This window comes from Notolepis coatsorum, assembly GCF_963971535.1.
Source record: "Notolepis coatsorum genome assembly, chromosome: 20".
NCBI classification, from domain to species: Eukaryota; Metazoa; Chordata; class Actinopteri; order Aulopiformes; family Paralepididae; genus Notolepis; species Notolepis coatsorum.
In genome coordinates, this window is record NC_140184.1 from 70157774 (window position 1) to 70172393 (window position 14620).

Genomic DNA, 14620 nt, shown 5'->3' on the forward strand with positions numbered 1-14620 from the left:
GGCTGCGTCTGACAGGCATCACTCACAAGCAGCCTTGACTGAGCTGCTGCCTTCACCCAGAAGATACATCACTCATCTGAATGGAACCTCAGCACAGTAGACTGAAGAGCCAAACAGGCCACCACGCTGTCAGCTGAGAGAAGGGATTGACTAAGTGGCTCATATAGATCTATTATGCCTCATTCAGTGAGACAGACCGTCCCTGCGCAGATTGTGCAACAGAAGCACACGGCAGAGAGAGGCAAAATGATCCCACTGACTATTAAAAGCCATCAGAATAATTTCACCAAGTACTTTGATTCAGACAACGGCGTATACATGATAAACTCGTCAATTGGCTGAGTGGGTCTAGAACTAGCTGTATACACACATTAAATAATCCAGCAGCCAGGAAAGAGGAGATCAAAACACACACACACACACACACACACACACACACACACACACACACACACACACGCACACACACGCGCACACACACACACACACACACACACACACACACACACACACACACACACACACACACACACACACACACACACACACACACACACGATCAAAGGAGACCATGACAGAACCTTTTGTTCGGGCCATGTTATCTGCAGCAGAGCCACAGTCCATTCTCAGAGCTTCAGGCCCGTTCCCAGCAGAACTGAGCTGGGCGGGCAGTACAGTAACTAGTGAGCATTAAGCAGAAGCACGTCATGGATTCAGATGGTCGATTGTGGCCACAATGGGTCATTCATAGGGATAGAACATTAGAGGTGACATGTCATAATGAATTGCTATTCTGGGATGGAACTCTATTGGCGGCCACCTTAAGCGAGTCCAGTTCTAAACCTGGATCCATATCTCATTCACTTAGAGTAAACCTAATAGTAAACTGCTTCGCCCTTGGTTACTGGGTCGGCTAATAGTGGCCAAGATAATGGTAATTTATTTCATTTATAGTTTTAAATAATAACAATTTTTGGAACTAGAAATTAACTGAATGAAGGGAAATATTTTCCATTGAATCTCCCAGTTGTGCTTTCTCATGTGGTAAACTAGAAAATGCTAAATAGTTCAAGTGTTCGAGAGTTAGAGAATCACACAACCACAGAACCAGATCTGGCTTGGCAAACTTGCATCCTCCAAGGTGTAGAACAAAAATGGGACAGTGCTCATATACTCACACAGGAGCACAGAAGTGGAATGAGTCTCCTTTGACCATCAAACTGTATAGTTTCAAGGTGAACGTTAGGAAATGGCTCCTTGAAAATGTCCCTCAGGAGACAGACGGTGGAGGGAGGCTTCCTGCTTTAGTGCATGAGATCTGTACATTTTGTACAGATTTGACTAACAATGTTTTTTTTATTTTACCTTTAGAAATATACTGTAGGCTGATGATAATAACATCTATGTAAATACTATGTGCTGAGACCCAACAAGGACCACAATGGAAATAAGTCTCCATCCTTGATCATTTTAGGATGCATGACTTGTTGTAACGTGCATTTTAATAATTGTCAAATAAACTAAATAAGATGACTGCATTTGCATCCCACTGCATGGACAGCAGCGTCCCCCCCCCCAGGGTGCGTCTCTCCGGGGTCACCACTCACCACTGTAGAAGCGGATCATACAGCTGAGGTCGGAGTTGGCCGCCTCTCGTTGGACCCGGAGGGGGTTCTTGTAGCCCACCGCTGCCAGGTAGTCGTACACCATCTGGAGAGGACGCTCAGAGGGATCCAGCCTCCTATTGGACGACAAAGGGAAATGGCGTAATAACACTCACATCACAACAGCAATGAGAAGGGTCTCTTCCCCTCTCTCTCGTATCCAAATAAGGGTGTATCTTTCAACAACCGTAATAGCCACTTACAACACACACACACTACGTGCTCGTCCACTCCAGAGAGTGAACAATTACTTCACATCATCCCCTGCCTTCTAATGAGGCCACACAGGCCGGCCACGCGTAATGAGCACGGAGGGATGTGTGCATACAGTAGCTTTACCTTCAGTCTTTACGGGAAGGATAGTGAAGAGATTCATTATTGCACGTGATCTTAACTATCCCAAACCTGGAAGTAATCTTGCCCAAATTTACTTGGTTTGAGTTACTGAGTTAGTGATGTTGAATTTGTCCTCTGAGTGATGTCATCTTAAGGACACGTAATTCTACCAATTTCCATGGTGAACTAAACTAAACTAAAGCGTGGCCTAAAACCACAAAGCAATATCATTTTCAACTTAGTCATCTGGGTTATATTCTTAGCACAGTGAATACTTTTTTTTACACTTTTTTCTTTTTTTACATTAATACTTTTTTTTACACAACACTTTGTTTCAGACACTTTGTTGTTGTTGCAGCCGACTATCGCATATGGCGTCTCAGGCATTCTGTAGATGACATGTGTCAACAAATGTACATGTCTGTGTGAATTTATGTTGTGCCGTTGTTACTGTAAAAATGTAATGATTGTGATATGTTGTTATTAATGAGACGATGAGCTGTATGTGTGTGTCACTGGAATTTCCCCAAGGGGATTAATAAAGGAATATCTTATCTTATCTTATCTTATTTTATTATTGTTATTATTATTATTATTATTAACATCAAAACACAGCATTATAAGCAAACATCTAATGAACTAAAGACGGTGGTGAAAATGGTCCCGGGCGGTGATTATAGTGATGACTGGGACGATAAGGTCAGAAGTACTGTGGGTGAAACGCACCATTAGAGCTAATCTTTCACAACATTATAAAGACGGTGCATCAATGAAGCAGAAGGAGATCCCATCTCCCTGACAGCCCAGTGCAAAGTCTGGAGTTCAAAGTTAGGAATGACGAGAAACACATCATCAGCGTATAGGCACATAATAGCATTTACTGGCAGGTTATTTTGGCCATGTCCAGTAGCTAGCAATGTCAATGTCAAAGTCAAAGTTATGTTTATTGTAATTTTTTCCATTTACATGGAAGCACGAAGTCACATGGAAGTCATTCTATTTACCCTAGACAACTTTGTTTTCTGCCTGACCAATGACCATGTTTATTTTTCATATCATATCATTTCATATCATATTAGCAAAATACATACCTTTGTTTACAAAATAGTAACATTTTAGATGAGATAATCACTATCTCTCTCGTTTTTTCACACACAAAAAAGATTAGAGAACATCAATTACTTTTGTCCAAGGGCCAGGAAAAGGCCTAATTAGCCTATTATTGTTTCATATTTTCACTTTCTTACTAAATTTATGTTATTTCTATTAGTATATTGGTGTGAACAGACTGCTAGCAAAATTGTTTGGCTTCACTTTTGGGGAGCTGTCATGTTGTCCATCAATGGTTTTGACGCTATTATGCAGTATCCTGATTGGTGGAAAACGCTTGCAGGAAGAAAAAGCCTTTTGAATTGTTTGTCAGGCAACTGAGGCAAGAAACAATGTCACTCTCAAAGAACTTAAAGCAGAAGGTTGACGTGGAAAACCGCAGCTTGAATGGATTGATAAGTATGCATTCATCATACCAACTTTCAGTAATGTTGAACCTGTATGCCTCCTTTGCATTCCATTCATAAAATATTGCATAATTGAAGCTTTGCCTGTCCTAGGCACACACCCCAGGCCTACACACAACAAACAACAGCTGAAAAGTTACAGCACGCTAAGGCTGGGCAATTACTCAAGTTTCAATTCAAATGTTGGCTTCTCGTGAACATGAAAACAAGATAATCAAGATAAAACCTTTATCGTGCCACATGCTGTGTTGCTCTCATTTTGTCTTGCGTTGTAAATGCAGCGCACCCTTCCTTCACAGCGGTGCCACGGCGCGTTTCTCCAGTTATTTTGAGACGTCTTCGGTAACTTGTAGAAGATGACAAACAGGCAGCCTTTATAGCACTCGCCTACCACCACAGAGACTCTGGGATCTAATCCAGCTGTCAGCGGTACCTCCGGCTTGGTCAGTCGTCCCTACTAACACAGTTGGCAGTGTTAGCGGGTGAGAAGCCGGTGGGGTGTGTGTCCTCTTGGTCGTTGTAAACAGCGACTCCTACTGGTGGTCGGGGCTCCTGTTCAGCAGGGAGGGGATCTGGGGTAAATAGCGTGAACCTCCGCATGCGTTACGTTCCCCGAGTGAAACTCCTCGCTGTCAGGTGAGAAGAAGCGGCTGGCGACTCCACATGTATCGGAGGAGGAGGCATGTGGTAGTTCTACACCCTCCCCAGGCTGACAGTGAGGCAATGCGCGCAACGACCAGGAAAGGAATTGGCATAACGACTAAATGGGGATGGGTGAGAAATACAGAAAGGCCATTAATACATTATTAATTTTTTTAAACAGGCAGCCTTTGGTCGAGAAGAAACTGATTCAGTCATCGTCATCGTCAATCACGACGTTCTCTAATCAATGAGTAACCGTGTTTAATAATCGTGATTTCAATATCAATCAAAATAATCGTGATAATGATTTGTGCCATAGTCAAGCAGCCTTACAGCCAGTGATGGGCAGTAGCTAGCTACAAGTAGCGACGCTACATAGCTTAACTACATTTTTCAGTAGCGTGATGGTAGCGTCGCTACTTTTGAATCAAGTAGCGATCTCTGTAGCGCAGCTAGTTTTCGAATCAAGTAGTGCCGTAGCGTCAGAAAAACGCTACACGCTACATATCCGGAGAAACAGACACACACAAAAAAAAGAGAGTGTCTTCGGTCCTGAGAGTGTCGTGTTCTTCTGTCCTGCAGCTGGATGCTATTGGAGAAAACCCACTATGATTGGTTGGTTGGTTTAGGTATGAGTATGACGACTCACGATTAGGCCAAAACATTAAGTGTAGGCCAATCAGAGGCAGGATAGGGCGGGACATGCCACTCCAGCTCGGCAAACCAGGAAGTAAAAAAAATCTAAACACAGACCATGAATGAATGAACGAACCGTTAGTCCGCGCGAAATAGCAGAAGGATTCGATGTTTCCAGGGCTGATGACATTGATGAAGATGATGTCAATAACAACAACATATGTGTTTATTGTGTCCGCCAAAAACGAAGCTTCTCTCAACATCCCACACGTTCAGCACTAACTTGAGAACACATATATTCAGGTAAGCTGATGAAAAGCTTTACATAAACATTGTCAACTGTTCCCAAACAGCACACAAGTCAGTGCACTTTTTGTCAACAGATTTAACTAACACTTTCACTGTAGGCAGAACATGAACAATATTATGGGGGTGGAGAAAAGAAAAAACAAACTACCATAAATAGTACATACACTAAGAGGGAAAATATCACCTAGAGCAGTGGTTCTCAACCTGTGGGTCAGGACCCCCAGGGGGGGTCCCCACATGATTTTGGGGCCATGGAATGTTTTGTGAGTTACATATTTAAATACATTTGGTCATTTAGCTGACGCTTTCATTCAAAGCAACTTACAAATTGTGTACAACAAGTCAGCAGGAGTGGTACATCTAGCAGCCAAGGATAAGTAGTATTGTTTGTCTAGCAGTGTCGAGCTTGAGTGTTATACTCTTGAGTACATACTGTACTGTAGTAGTATAGACATATTAGCATAGTTGGTGGTAGTATAGACATGGTAGCATAATAGTAAAATGCAGTAAGACAGTTATTATTAGTTAAAATTCAGATATTGAAGAAGTGTGTTTTTGGTTGATAAAGTGGGCAGGTTTCAGCTAGGAGAGGGTATCAGGCAGCCAGAAGATGCAGAGTTTAGGGATAAATAATACATAAAGATAGAATAGAAAAGAAAAAGACCATTACTGCATCAAAAGTAATCAACAAACTATACTATAAAAACTGATCAAACCAAATGGTCTCTTTCTTTTCTTTTGTAGAGGCTGCACCCAGCTAAACTGGCCTTCCTGGATTTTGTACATAATACAAGTTCATGTTAAAAGGATGACACAAAAAGCCAGACCGAGGGCTTGTTTCAGTTTTATAATAAACAATCAAACTGAGCATTTATTTTGCCTGTCATTTTTTTTTTTTTATCCACTTTTTCTCCCATTTTTCTATATTTTCTCCCATCCCAATTTCGTATCATCCAATTCAACCCTCCCCTGTCACGAACGCTGTTTCTTGCCTCCCACAAGCCGGCTGCAATGTGGACTAAGTCATACATAGCACAAGTCCCCTCCGGTACTTGAGGTAACAGCAGTCGCATCTTTTCACCTGCGCAGCTCGATCTCTCAGTGTCGAGGAGTAACGCGTGGGAGGCTCACGCTGCCCCCGACACTTCCTGATTCTACTGCGCAGGCGCACCAACCGACTTGTAGGAGTCGCTTGTTCACAACGCCCGATCCCCACCCTTCAGTTTCCCTCCCCGTAATACGGCCAATGTGTATTACTGCGGACGACCAGCTAAACTGAAAACAATGTGGAGAGCTGGATTCGAACACGCGAATCCTAGCGTCTCCACACTGGTGGCGAGTGCCTTGCCCACTACACCACCTAGCCGCCCTTGCCTGTCATTTTGTTTGATGGAAACTTGATCATGAAGTTAAAAAAAAAAAAAATAATTAGTGCCGATGTAGCTAGCTATTTTTGACATGTTCTTGTAGTGTAGCTTGCTACATTTATCTGGGGATAGCTTCCATTGTAGTTGAGCTATATTTAATCGAGAGTAACTTGTAGTGTAGCTTGCTACATTTTCCAAGTAGCTTGCCCATCACTGCTTACAGCACGCTATCCATTGCTCTAACACAACAGCTAAGCGCTACTTACTTGTATCTCGGTCAATCATTTTGTTGTTTTTGTTATTTTTCCATAGATACATAAAGCTTAACAAAAAAATACAATTAATCCTTCGTGGTGCCAGGCTGTCCAAAATATCGGAACGCATTTCTTTCCTCCTCACATTTTCTGGATTCAATAATATTCTGCGGGCCAGGTGTAAAGCTTTGGTGGGCCAGATGTTGCCCACGGGCCGCCAGTTGATGACCACTATTCTAGAGCCTAAATTGTTGTCAACGACAGTCAAAGATGTCGTCTTTGATTCATCAGCCTCGAAGTTAGAGCCCACACAGTTGAGACAAAATGAGACAAAATGCAATATATACTTTCCACTTTCTTGATATTCAATATCTGAATTGGCACCACTTCTAAATGCATCTACAGATCCCAGAGAGGCTTAGATTTGCAAGAGCCACAATGCTGCCTCTGTACTGTACTGTACTGTAACGTCCACCAACTCTCTGGTGTTGGGATTCCAGCAGTGCCACGTTTCTCCCATGAGGTCTTAACATGCAATTTTTTTACTTGAACTTGAGGACTGAATACTTATCTTTATACTTATAGCACATGCATAAGTCTGGTCTCTTGTGAAAGATAACATTTTGAAGTTAAAAGGAAAATCACTTTTAGTGCTAATGAATAGAGTAACATAGGGCTATTTTATCAAAGAATATATATAAAAAAAGATAATAGGTATAAGCTGGAAAACACTGCAAATCCATAGCCTGAAGTCTTATGTAGTACAGGTCCAAATTTGATCTAGAGAGATCCGGGTAAACCGTGTGCCAAGAAAAAAGCTCTCCATTTCTCCATTTCCTCATCCATGGCCATTCATTGGAAAAAATATTCACTTCTGGTTTTCGCTCATCACCTTTCACCTAGATCCCTTATTTGCACACCCCCACGTGGGGTATCATTGGAAAGCTACTCTCATTGGCTACAACCCTGATCAATAGTTTTCACAATCAGTGGATGATTGACAGTTCTAGAGCGTCGGGAGTCCGGGGTGGTAATCCGACGCTCACGCGTAAAAGCTGCACACCTGACATATCGTCATGTAACTCGAGAACCAAGGCACAGATCTGGTCGAGTGAGGTGGCATTCAAATAACGCTTTAATTCGGTAATTTATAAGTTCAGCGAAAAATGCAGCCCTGAGGCGCTAGAGTGCTAGACGCTCGCAAAGTGCCGTGACTTTGTGCGTTCCGCCCGCGGGCACGTCGGCCCGAATACGGTACCTGTTAAGAGGTTTTAATGTGTTAGTAATGTTTATTACATCATTCATTGCTGTAACTGAGGGGTACAATTCCCTGACTGTATTGAATAAGTATGGTATCATTAAACCACTACTGAGTTATGTACATTACTACTGGCCATACAGTACACAGGTATATGAGATGAACACACCCACAATAACACGGCTTCACAAGAAATACTGTTTAGAAGAATATTTATTAGCAGCACGAAGATTATCTTACATTACTTATCAAGATTGAGAGTTGCGCTTGTAAGGCGAAGAATGTGCATGAATAGGTCAAGAGCGTAAGTCCATGAGAATATTACGCAGGAGATAATTAATACCACCTGTATCATAAGAATTATATATGGTACACTAGTAGGGCAGCTGGAGATACTAATAGGGTCCCTCCGGTTGTAGGCCAGCAGGGGAGAGGATTTGTCGGTAGCAGAAAGTCTGGGTCAACGAGGAATAAGGAGACTCCAGGTACAGGAGACAGTGCAATAATCCCTTGATCCGTAGACGAACAACAGCTATTCTCCGGTATGCAGTGCCGCATGGAGGAAAGCTAGCCAGCCTCAGAGTACTAGAGGCGGGCTCGACGGTGCTCCTCACAGGGTAAATCCCACACAACAGTGGGTGTAGACGATTCTCCGCTCCAACAGCTACAGGACCAAAGCAAATATAATCCAGCCGAAAAGGGCTCTGTAGTCGTCGGGTAGGTTATCCAGTGTACATATCCACACGGTTCTCGTCTAGGGCTCCTCGGATGACGGCACCAGGTTAAGCCGCCCAGCCTGGATAAGCACACTAGCTTGGTACGATGAAACGTTGGTAATGCTGGTCACTGTAGAACGGTAGCCGCACGATACACTATACATAATAGACTATTACTTAATAATAGAATAGGTCGAACTCGACGATTCAGCGTTAAACTCTGACACTTCAGCTATCAATTCGCACGCGGTCTCAAGGCTCTATTTCGGGGCAAAACGGGCCCACTTCACAGCACGTTGTATCGTGGTGTGAGGCTTCAACTTATTGGGTAACTCTACTGCTGTATCCACCTGCGACGTATTTATACGTAAGGTGAACAATCTAGTACCAGCCTTATTTCTGTCTCGTATTCTTGCGCAGAACCGGGCATGTTGAGACAAGCCTTGGCGGTGGCTTTGAACTCGGCATTGGGGGTATGGCCGTGGCGCCTAGGGGATCGCTTCCAATAGGAGAACGAATATTATGGTCTGTCCTGTACCAGGTAAAGGGATATTCCGTGTATATGTACAAAGAATATACAAGGGATATCAAACGATATACAAATATTATACATGGGATCTCAGGCAATAAATATATATATTCGGTTTAATCTGACCCTTTGTAACAGCCGCCTCCTAATTAGTCCGCACCTAATTAGATAAGCAGAGACAGATTAACCGTCTTGTCCACTACTCAATGTCCGTTGTGAGGAGTAGGGCAATTCACAAAGTCAGTGGGTCATGGTCGTCATTAAGCGAGTCGGGGAGCCTTGGCAACTCTATCAGCCTCGCCACGGGTCGGGTGTATGTCCGCCCCTGGACGAGCACTTCTGCCGCTCTGACCTTTCCGTCGGCACCAGTGATCACTTTGCTTACGCGGCCGGCCGGCCACGCAGCTCGGGGTAGTGACTGGTCTATGATCACGACGACTGTGTCCACTTTTAAGTTGTCCCCGTCCTTGACCCGCTTCTGACGGGCTGAAAGGGATGGTAGGGGGGTTAGGAGGAAGCGGGCCTGAGACTGCTTTGATCTGTGCTTGGCTGCGCCTCCACCTCCTCCGTCTGTTTCTCTTGTTTGCTATGTACCCCGTCTGAGGAGGGGCCGGTTCCGGCCGCCCCATCAAGGAGTCGCTTGGGGTGCTGGGTTTGAGGTCAGCTACGTCTGGAGCGCAGCTGAGGGGGGTGGAGTTCCGAACTCCCTCTTGTGCCCACGGTTCTCTCACAGGCCTCTCGCTTAATGTCAATAGCCTCTCAACGGGCTGTACGGGAGAGTGGCCGGTGTCGCTCACCTTTGTGTGTAGGCAGCGTGTAGACGTGGGTTGACTGTCAAGTCCGTAGAGGGGGCCCTGGAGCGTCCACCCCAGTCGGGTCTGAACCGCGACTGGGCATCCTTTGGGTCCGATGTGGGCCGCCTCAATTGGGAGAATGAGGTCCGCGTGGTCGGAGCCGATGAGCAGGGTCGGTGTGGCGCCGTCGATAAGCGGTATAGGTAGTTTACGTAGGTGCACATACTTCGCCATCAGCTGTGGGATGGGGTAGGTGTACTGTGACAGGCCTATGTCGTGGCTGGTGAAGACGTTGGTAATACTATACTGCTTCTCGGGCTGGTCCACCGCTGCTATCTTGAAGGAGACCTTTTCACCCTTTATGGTCTTCTGGTCTCTTCTGATGGTGCGTATTGTCATGGTACCTTTGGCACCCCGCAGGCCCAACTGGGCTGCGGCGGAAGCGAGGAGGAGAGTCTTTTCAGACCCATCGTCCAGGACGGCGTAAGTGTCCAGGACCTTGTCCTCGTAGCTCAGGAGCACTCTGACCACTTTGATGAGCACTCGGGGGGTCCCGCTATGCTGGTCAATGTGGAGCACTCCTGTTGGTCGGTTGCCTTGGATCTTCTGGAGTGGTGCCGACTCGCGGTCGTCCGAGTAGCACCGTGACTCCCAGTGTCTGCTGTAGCAGTCGGTACACCAGGGGGCGGTCTGGTGGATCTTCGGTACTGGTGCCACCGCCTCGGCCTGGTACATTACCGTGACGGGCCCACTTTGTTGTCCTGGCGGACGCCTGTTGATGTCATGCAGGACCTCCAAGTGGGCGCCGCCGCACCTGCCACACTTCTTCTTCAAGCGGCACTCAGCTGCCATATGGCTGCGCGCGCAGCGGAAGCAGCGGCGGTGGTCTTTGATCCACTGACTCACCTCGTCCGTGGTCAGCTTCCCGAAAGTGTCGCATTGATACAGCCGATGTTCCCCTTCACAGTACTGGCATTCAATCTTCCACTCCTCTTTCGTCGAGGGGGTGTTGTGGTTCTTGTGCTGCGGTACTGATTCGGCTTGGTGCATAACGGTCACCGACCGGCGGTTATCATTTGATCCCCGAGGTCCTGGTCTTGGGCTTGGTCCACTCCACACGAACGTGTCCAGTCGTAGGCTGCTGACCTCCCTGGCGAGGAACTCAGATAGGTCTAGGAGGGATGCCTCTGGGCCGTTGGGGTCGCGGTGGTCTCTCTGCCGCCGAAAACGCTCTTGTCGGGCGGGAGGGAGCTTCTCTAATATCCTTTCTACATTAGAGTTAGCGTACAGTTCGTATATCCCTTTTTCCTTTTGGGACCCCAGCATCCCTACCAGGGACTGTACCTTGATAGAGAGGTCATCTAATGCTCTGTTGTCTCTGGCTGGGGGGAGACGGTCGATGTCTCTTATCTCTTGTATCACGTAGTCCCATATGCGTCCATAACGTTGGTCGAGGGCTACTAGAGCCGCGGTGTATGGGGTACTTGAGTTGGAATATGCCAGCGCTATATTATGCGCTCTGGGCACCTTCAGGTGCTTGAGGAGGATAGCATATTTGTACGTCTCGTCTGGGACGTCGGACAGCATAGTCTCTAAGCACATCCGTAGCTTTGTGTACTGTGCTCTGTTCTCGTGTGTAAAATCTGGGAACGTCGGTGTGCCAAGGTACGATGCCATGGATGGCTGACACATCGGTGAGCGTTGGGGGAGAGGCCTCCTGGGCGAGTCTCCCCGTACGTGTCGTCGTGGGCTGGTACTTGGTGGGTACCGAAGCCCGGGTACCCAGGTGCTGTTCCTCGGGGCTGGCGGTGCGTCAAACTCACCCGTGAGTTGAGTCGGGGGTTTGTAGCGCAGTGACTCGGGGCTGACGTCTGGGCTGTACTGGGCCTCCTGGTCCAGAGTACGTTGCTGCTGGTCGGGGCTGTACTGGGCCTCCTGGTCCAGAGTACGTTGCTGCTGGTCGGCTTGACATTCCTCCTCTTCCTCTTCCTCTTCCTCTGCTAGGTCCTGGAGTCTTCTGTTCAGTCTCTCGGCGACGTAGGCCGGTTCTTCCCGGTTGCTGGGTCTCGTATGGACCGGCCGGGGAGGGGGTTCGGAGACGTGGACAGGATCCTCCTGTTGGCGAGGTCCCGGGTCGCTTGGTCGGGTAGGGGAATGTGTCCTAGACCCTTGTCGTGATGATCTCCGGGAGCTCCGTGCGGAGAGAGGGGGTGTCGCCATGGCAATCAATTTGTCCATCATCTGCGCCTGCAGCCGGTCGCGCTCTGCCTCGCGCTGGGCATGGGCGGCGTCACGCACTGCTTCGCGCTGGGCATTGGCGGCGTCGCGCTGTGCATTGGCGCTGGCATGGGCGGCGTCGCGCTGTGCATTGGCGGCGGCGCACTGTGCATCGGCGCGGCTTCTTTCAATGTTCTCTTCCGTCTGAAGGCGTCTGGTCTCCAGTCTTATGCGGTCGTCTTCACTCCTTTGTTGCGCCTGGAAGCGCTCTCGCTCGGTTGCAGAATGTTCGCGTTCACTGAGGGCTTGCGCTTGGAGTTGCGCGTGATGGCGCTCTCGTTGTCTGCAGCTTGTTCGCGCTCGCTCGTCTGTTGCGCTTGAAGTCGATCGCGTTCGGTGGAGGCTGCCAGGGTGGCGATGAATGCCTGCGCCAGCATCTTGTCCGCTTCGCTGGGGGAAGACACAGGCGGAGGTGATCGGCTTCTGGCAGTGCTCGTTGGAGATCCGTTCTCCTGTCGCGCTCCGAGGAGGTCCATCTCCTGGGTGTGCGTCTCTTCTGGTGGTGGGTCGGGTTCCGTCCCTGGAGCGCTTTCTTTATCCTGGAGCTCTCCGGGGACTGTCCCGTTGGCGTTGTCGGGGGGTAAAGTCATGTCAGGTCCCTCCTGGTCCCCCCCGTGAGCTTGGTCAGTTACGTTAGAACCCACTAGGGTCTCTACTGGCGGGGTCGCCTGGTCGGTAGGGTTTGACATACTTTTACTATCCGCTTTTTCCGCGTTTAACGTCTGTATAAAGCTAGGTAGTAGACTGGCAGCGTAGTCCTCTAGGTCAGTGGTTCCCAAAGTCGGGGTCGCGACCCAAAGGTGGGCCGCGAGATGATTTTTTTTTTTTTTTTTTTTTTTTATGCCACTGAACTTAGAAGCAGGCCAGGACAGTGTTTCTAGTTGTATTCTAAAATTCTATTCTATTGTATTCTAAAATGTGACTATATGGTTTTATATTAACTTAATAAATAAACAAAAACGAAAAATCTACTTATTTCAACGAACATTTCAAACTAAATAACAGATTATGCACATAAAACGCTGAAAACAACCGAAGCAACAATAGTATTTGAATGAGGCTATTATTATTATCATTATTATTTTGCAACAAGTTAGCCCTCTCATAAATAGCACATATAAATGAATAACTAACTTGAACTAACTTAATAGGATTGAAGTGATATTTGGCTTAAAAAATCGGTCGCCTGGCAAAAAAAATTAAAAAAAAAGCCAGACGATGTGCATTGGGCCGCGGCTCTCTGACGCCTTATTTTCTGGGCCCCGGCCTGAAAAGTTTGGGAACCCCTGCTCTAGGTAACGAGGTGGCTGCCGTCTGCGCTCCGGGCGATCTAGCTTAGGAGAACCGTTTGTGGAGTGTTCATCATTGGCCATGTTAATATTAATATTATATTAATATTACGCTAATTACCCTCCGGCTCGAAGGACCAATTGTAACTGAGGGGTACAATTCCCTGACTGTATTGAATAAGTATGGTATCATTAAACCACTACTGAGTTATGTACATTACTACTGGCCATACAGTACACAGGTATATGAGATGAACACACCCACAATAACACGGCTTCACAAGAAATACTGTTTAGAAGAATAATTATTAGCAGCACGAAGATTATCTTACATTACTTATCAAGATTGAGAGTTGCGCTTGTAAGGCGAAGAATGTGCATGAATAGGTCAAGAGCGTAAATCCATGAGAATATTACGCAGGAGATAATTAATACCACCTGTATCATAATAATTATATATGGTACACTAGTAGGGCAGCTGGAGATACTAATAGGGTCCCTCCGGTTGTAGGCCAGCAGGGGAGAGGATTTGTCGGTAGCAGAAAGTCTGGGTCAACGAGGAATAAGGAGACTCCAGGTACAGGAGACAGTGCAATAATCCCTTGATCCGTAGACGAACAACAGCTATTCTCCGGTATGCAGTGCCGCATGGAGGAAAACTAGCCAGCCTCAGAGTACTAGAGGCGGGCTCGACGGTGCTCCTCACAGGGTAAATCCCACACAACAGTGGGTGTAGACGATTCTCCGCTCCAACAGCTACAGGACCAAAGCAAATATAATCCAGCCGAAAAGGGCTCTGTAGTCGTCGGGTAGGTTATCCAGTGTACATATCCACACGGTTCTCGTCTAGGGCTCCTCGGATGACGGCACCAGGTTAAGCCCAGCCTGGATAAGCACACTAGCTCGGTACGATGAAACGTTGGTAATGCTGGTCACTGTAGAACGGTAGCCGCACGATACACTATACATAATAGACTATTACTTAATAATAGAATAGGTCGAACTCGACGATCCAGCGTTAAACTCTGACAC

General features: G+C 46.8%; 1 protein-coding gene across 1 annotated transcript in view; it reads right to left on the bottom strand.

Annotated features, from left to right (window-relative positions):
- The window catches only part of phlpp2 (PH domain and leucine rich repeat protein phosphatase 2), a gene marked incomplete at its 3' end in the record, with an annotated part of 293323 nt that overhangs the window by 248930 nt on the left and 29773 nt on the right, over positions 1 to 14620 (bottom strand). The window contains 1 exon segment of the mRNA XM_084337142.1: positions 1608 to 1741. Coding sequence (XP_084193268.1) covers positions 1608 to 1741 — 134 coding nt within the window.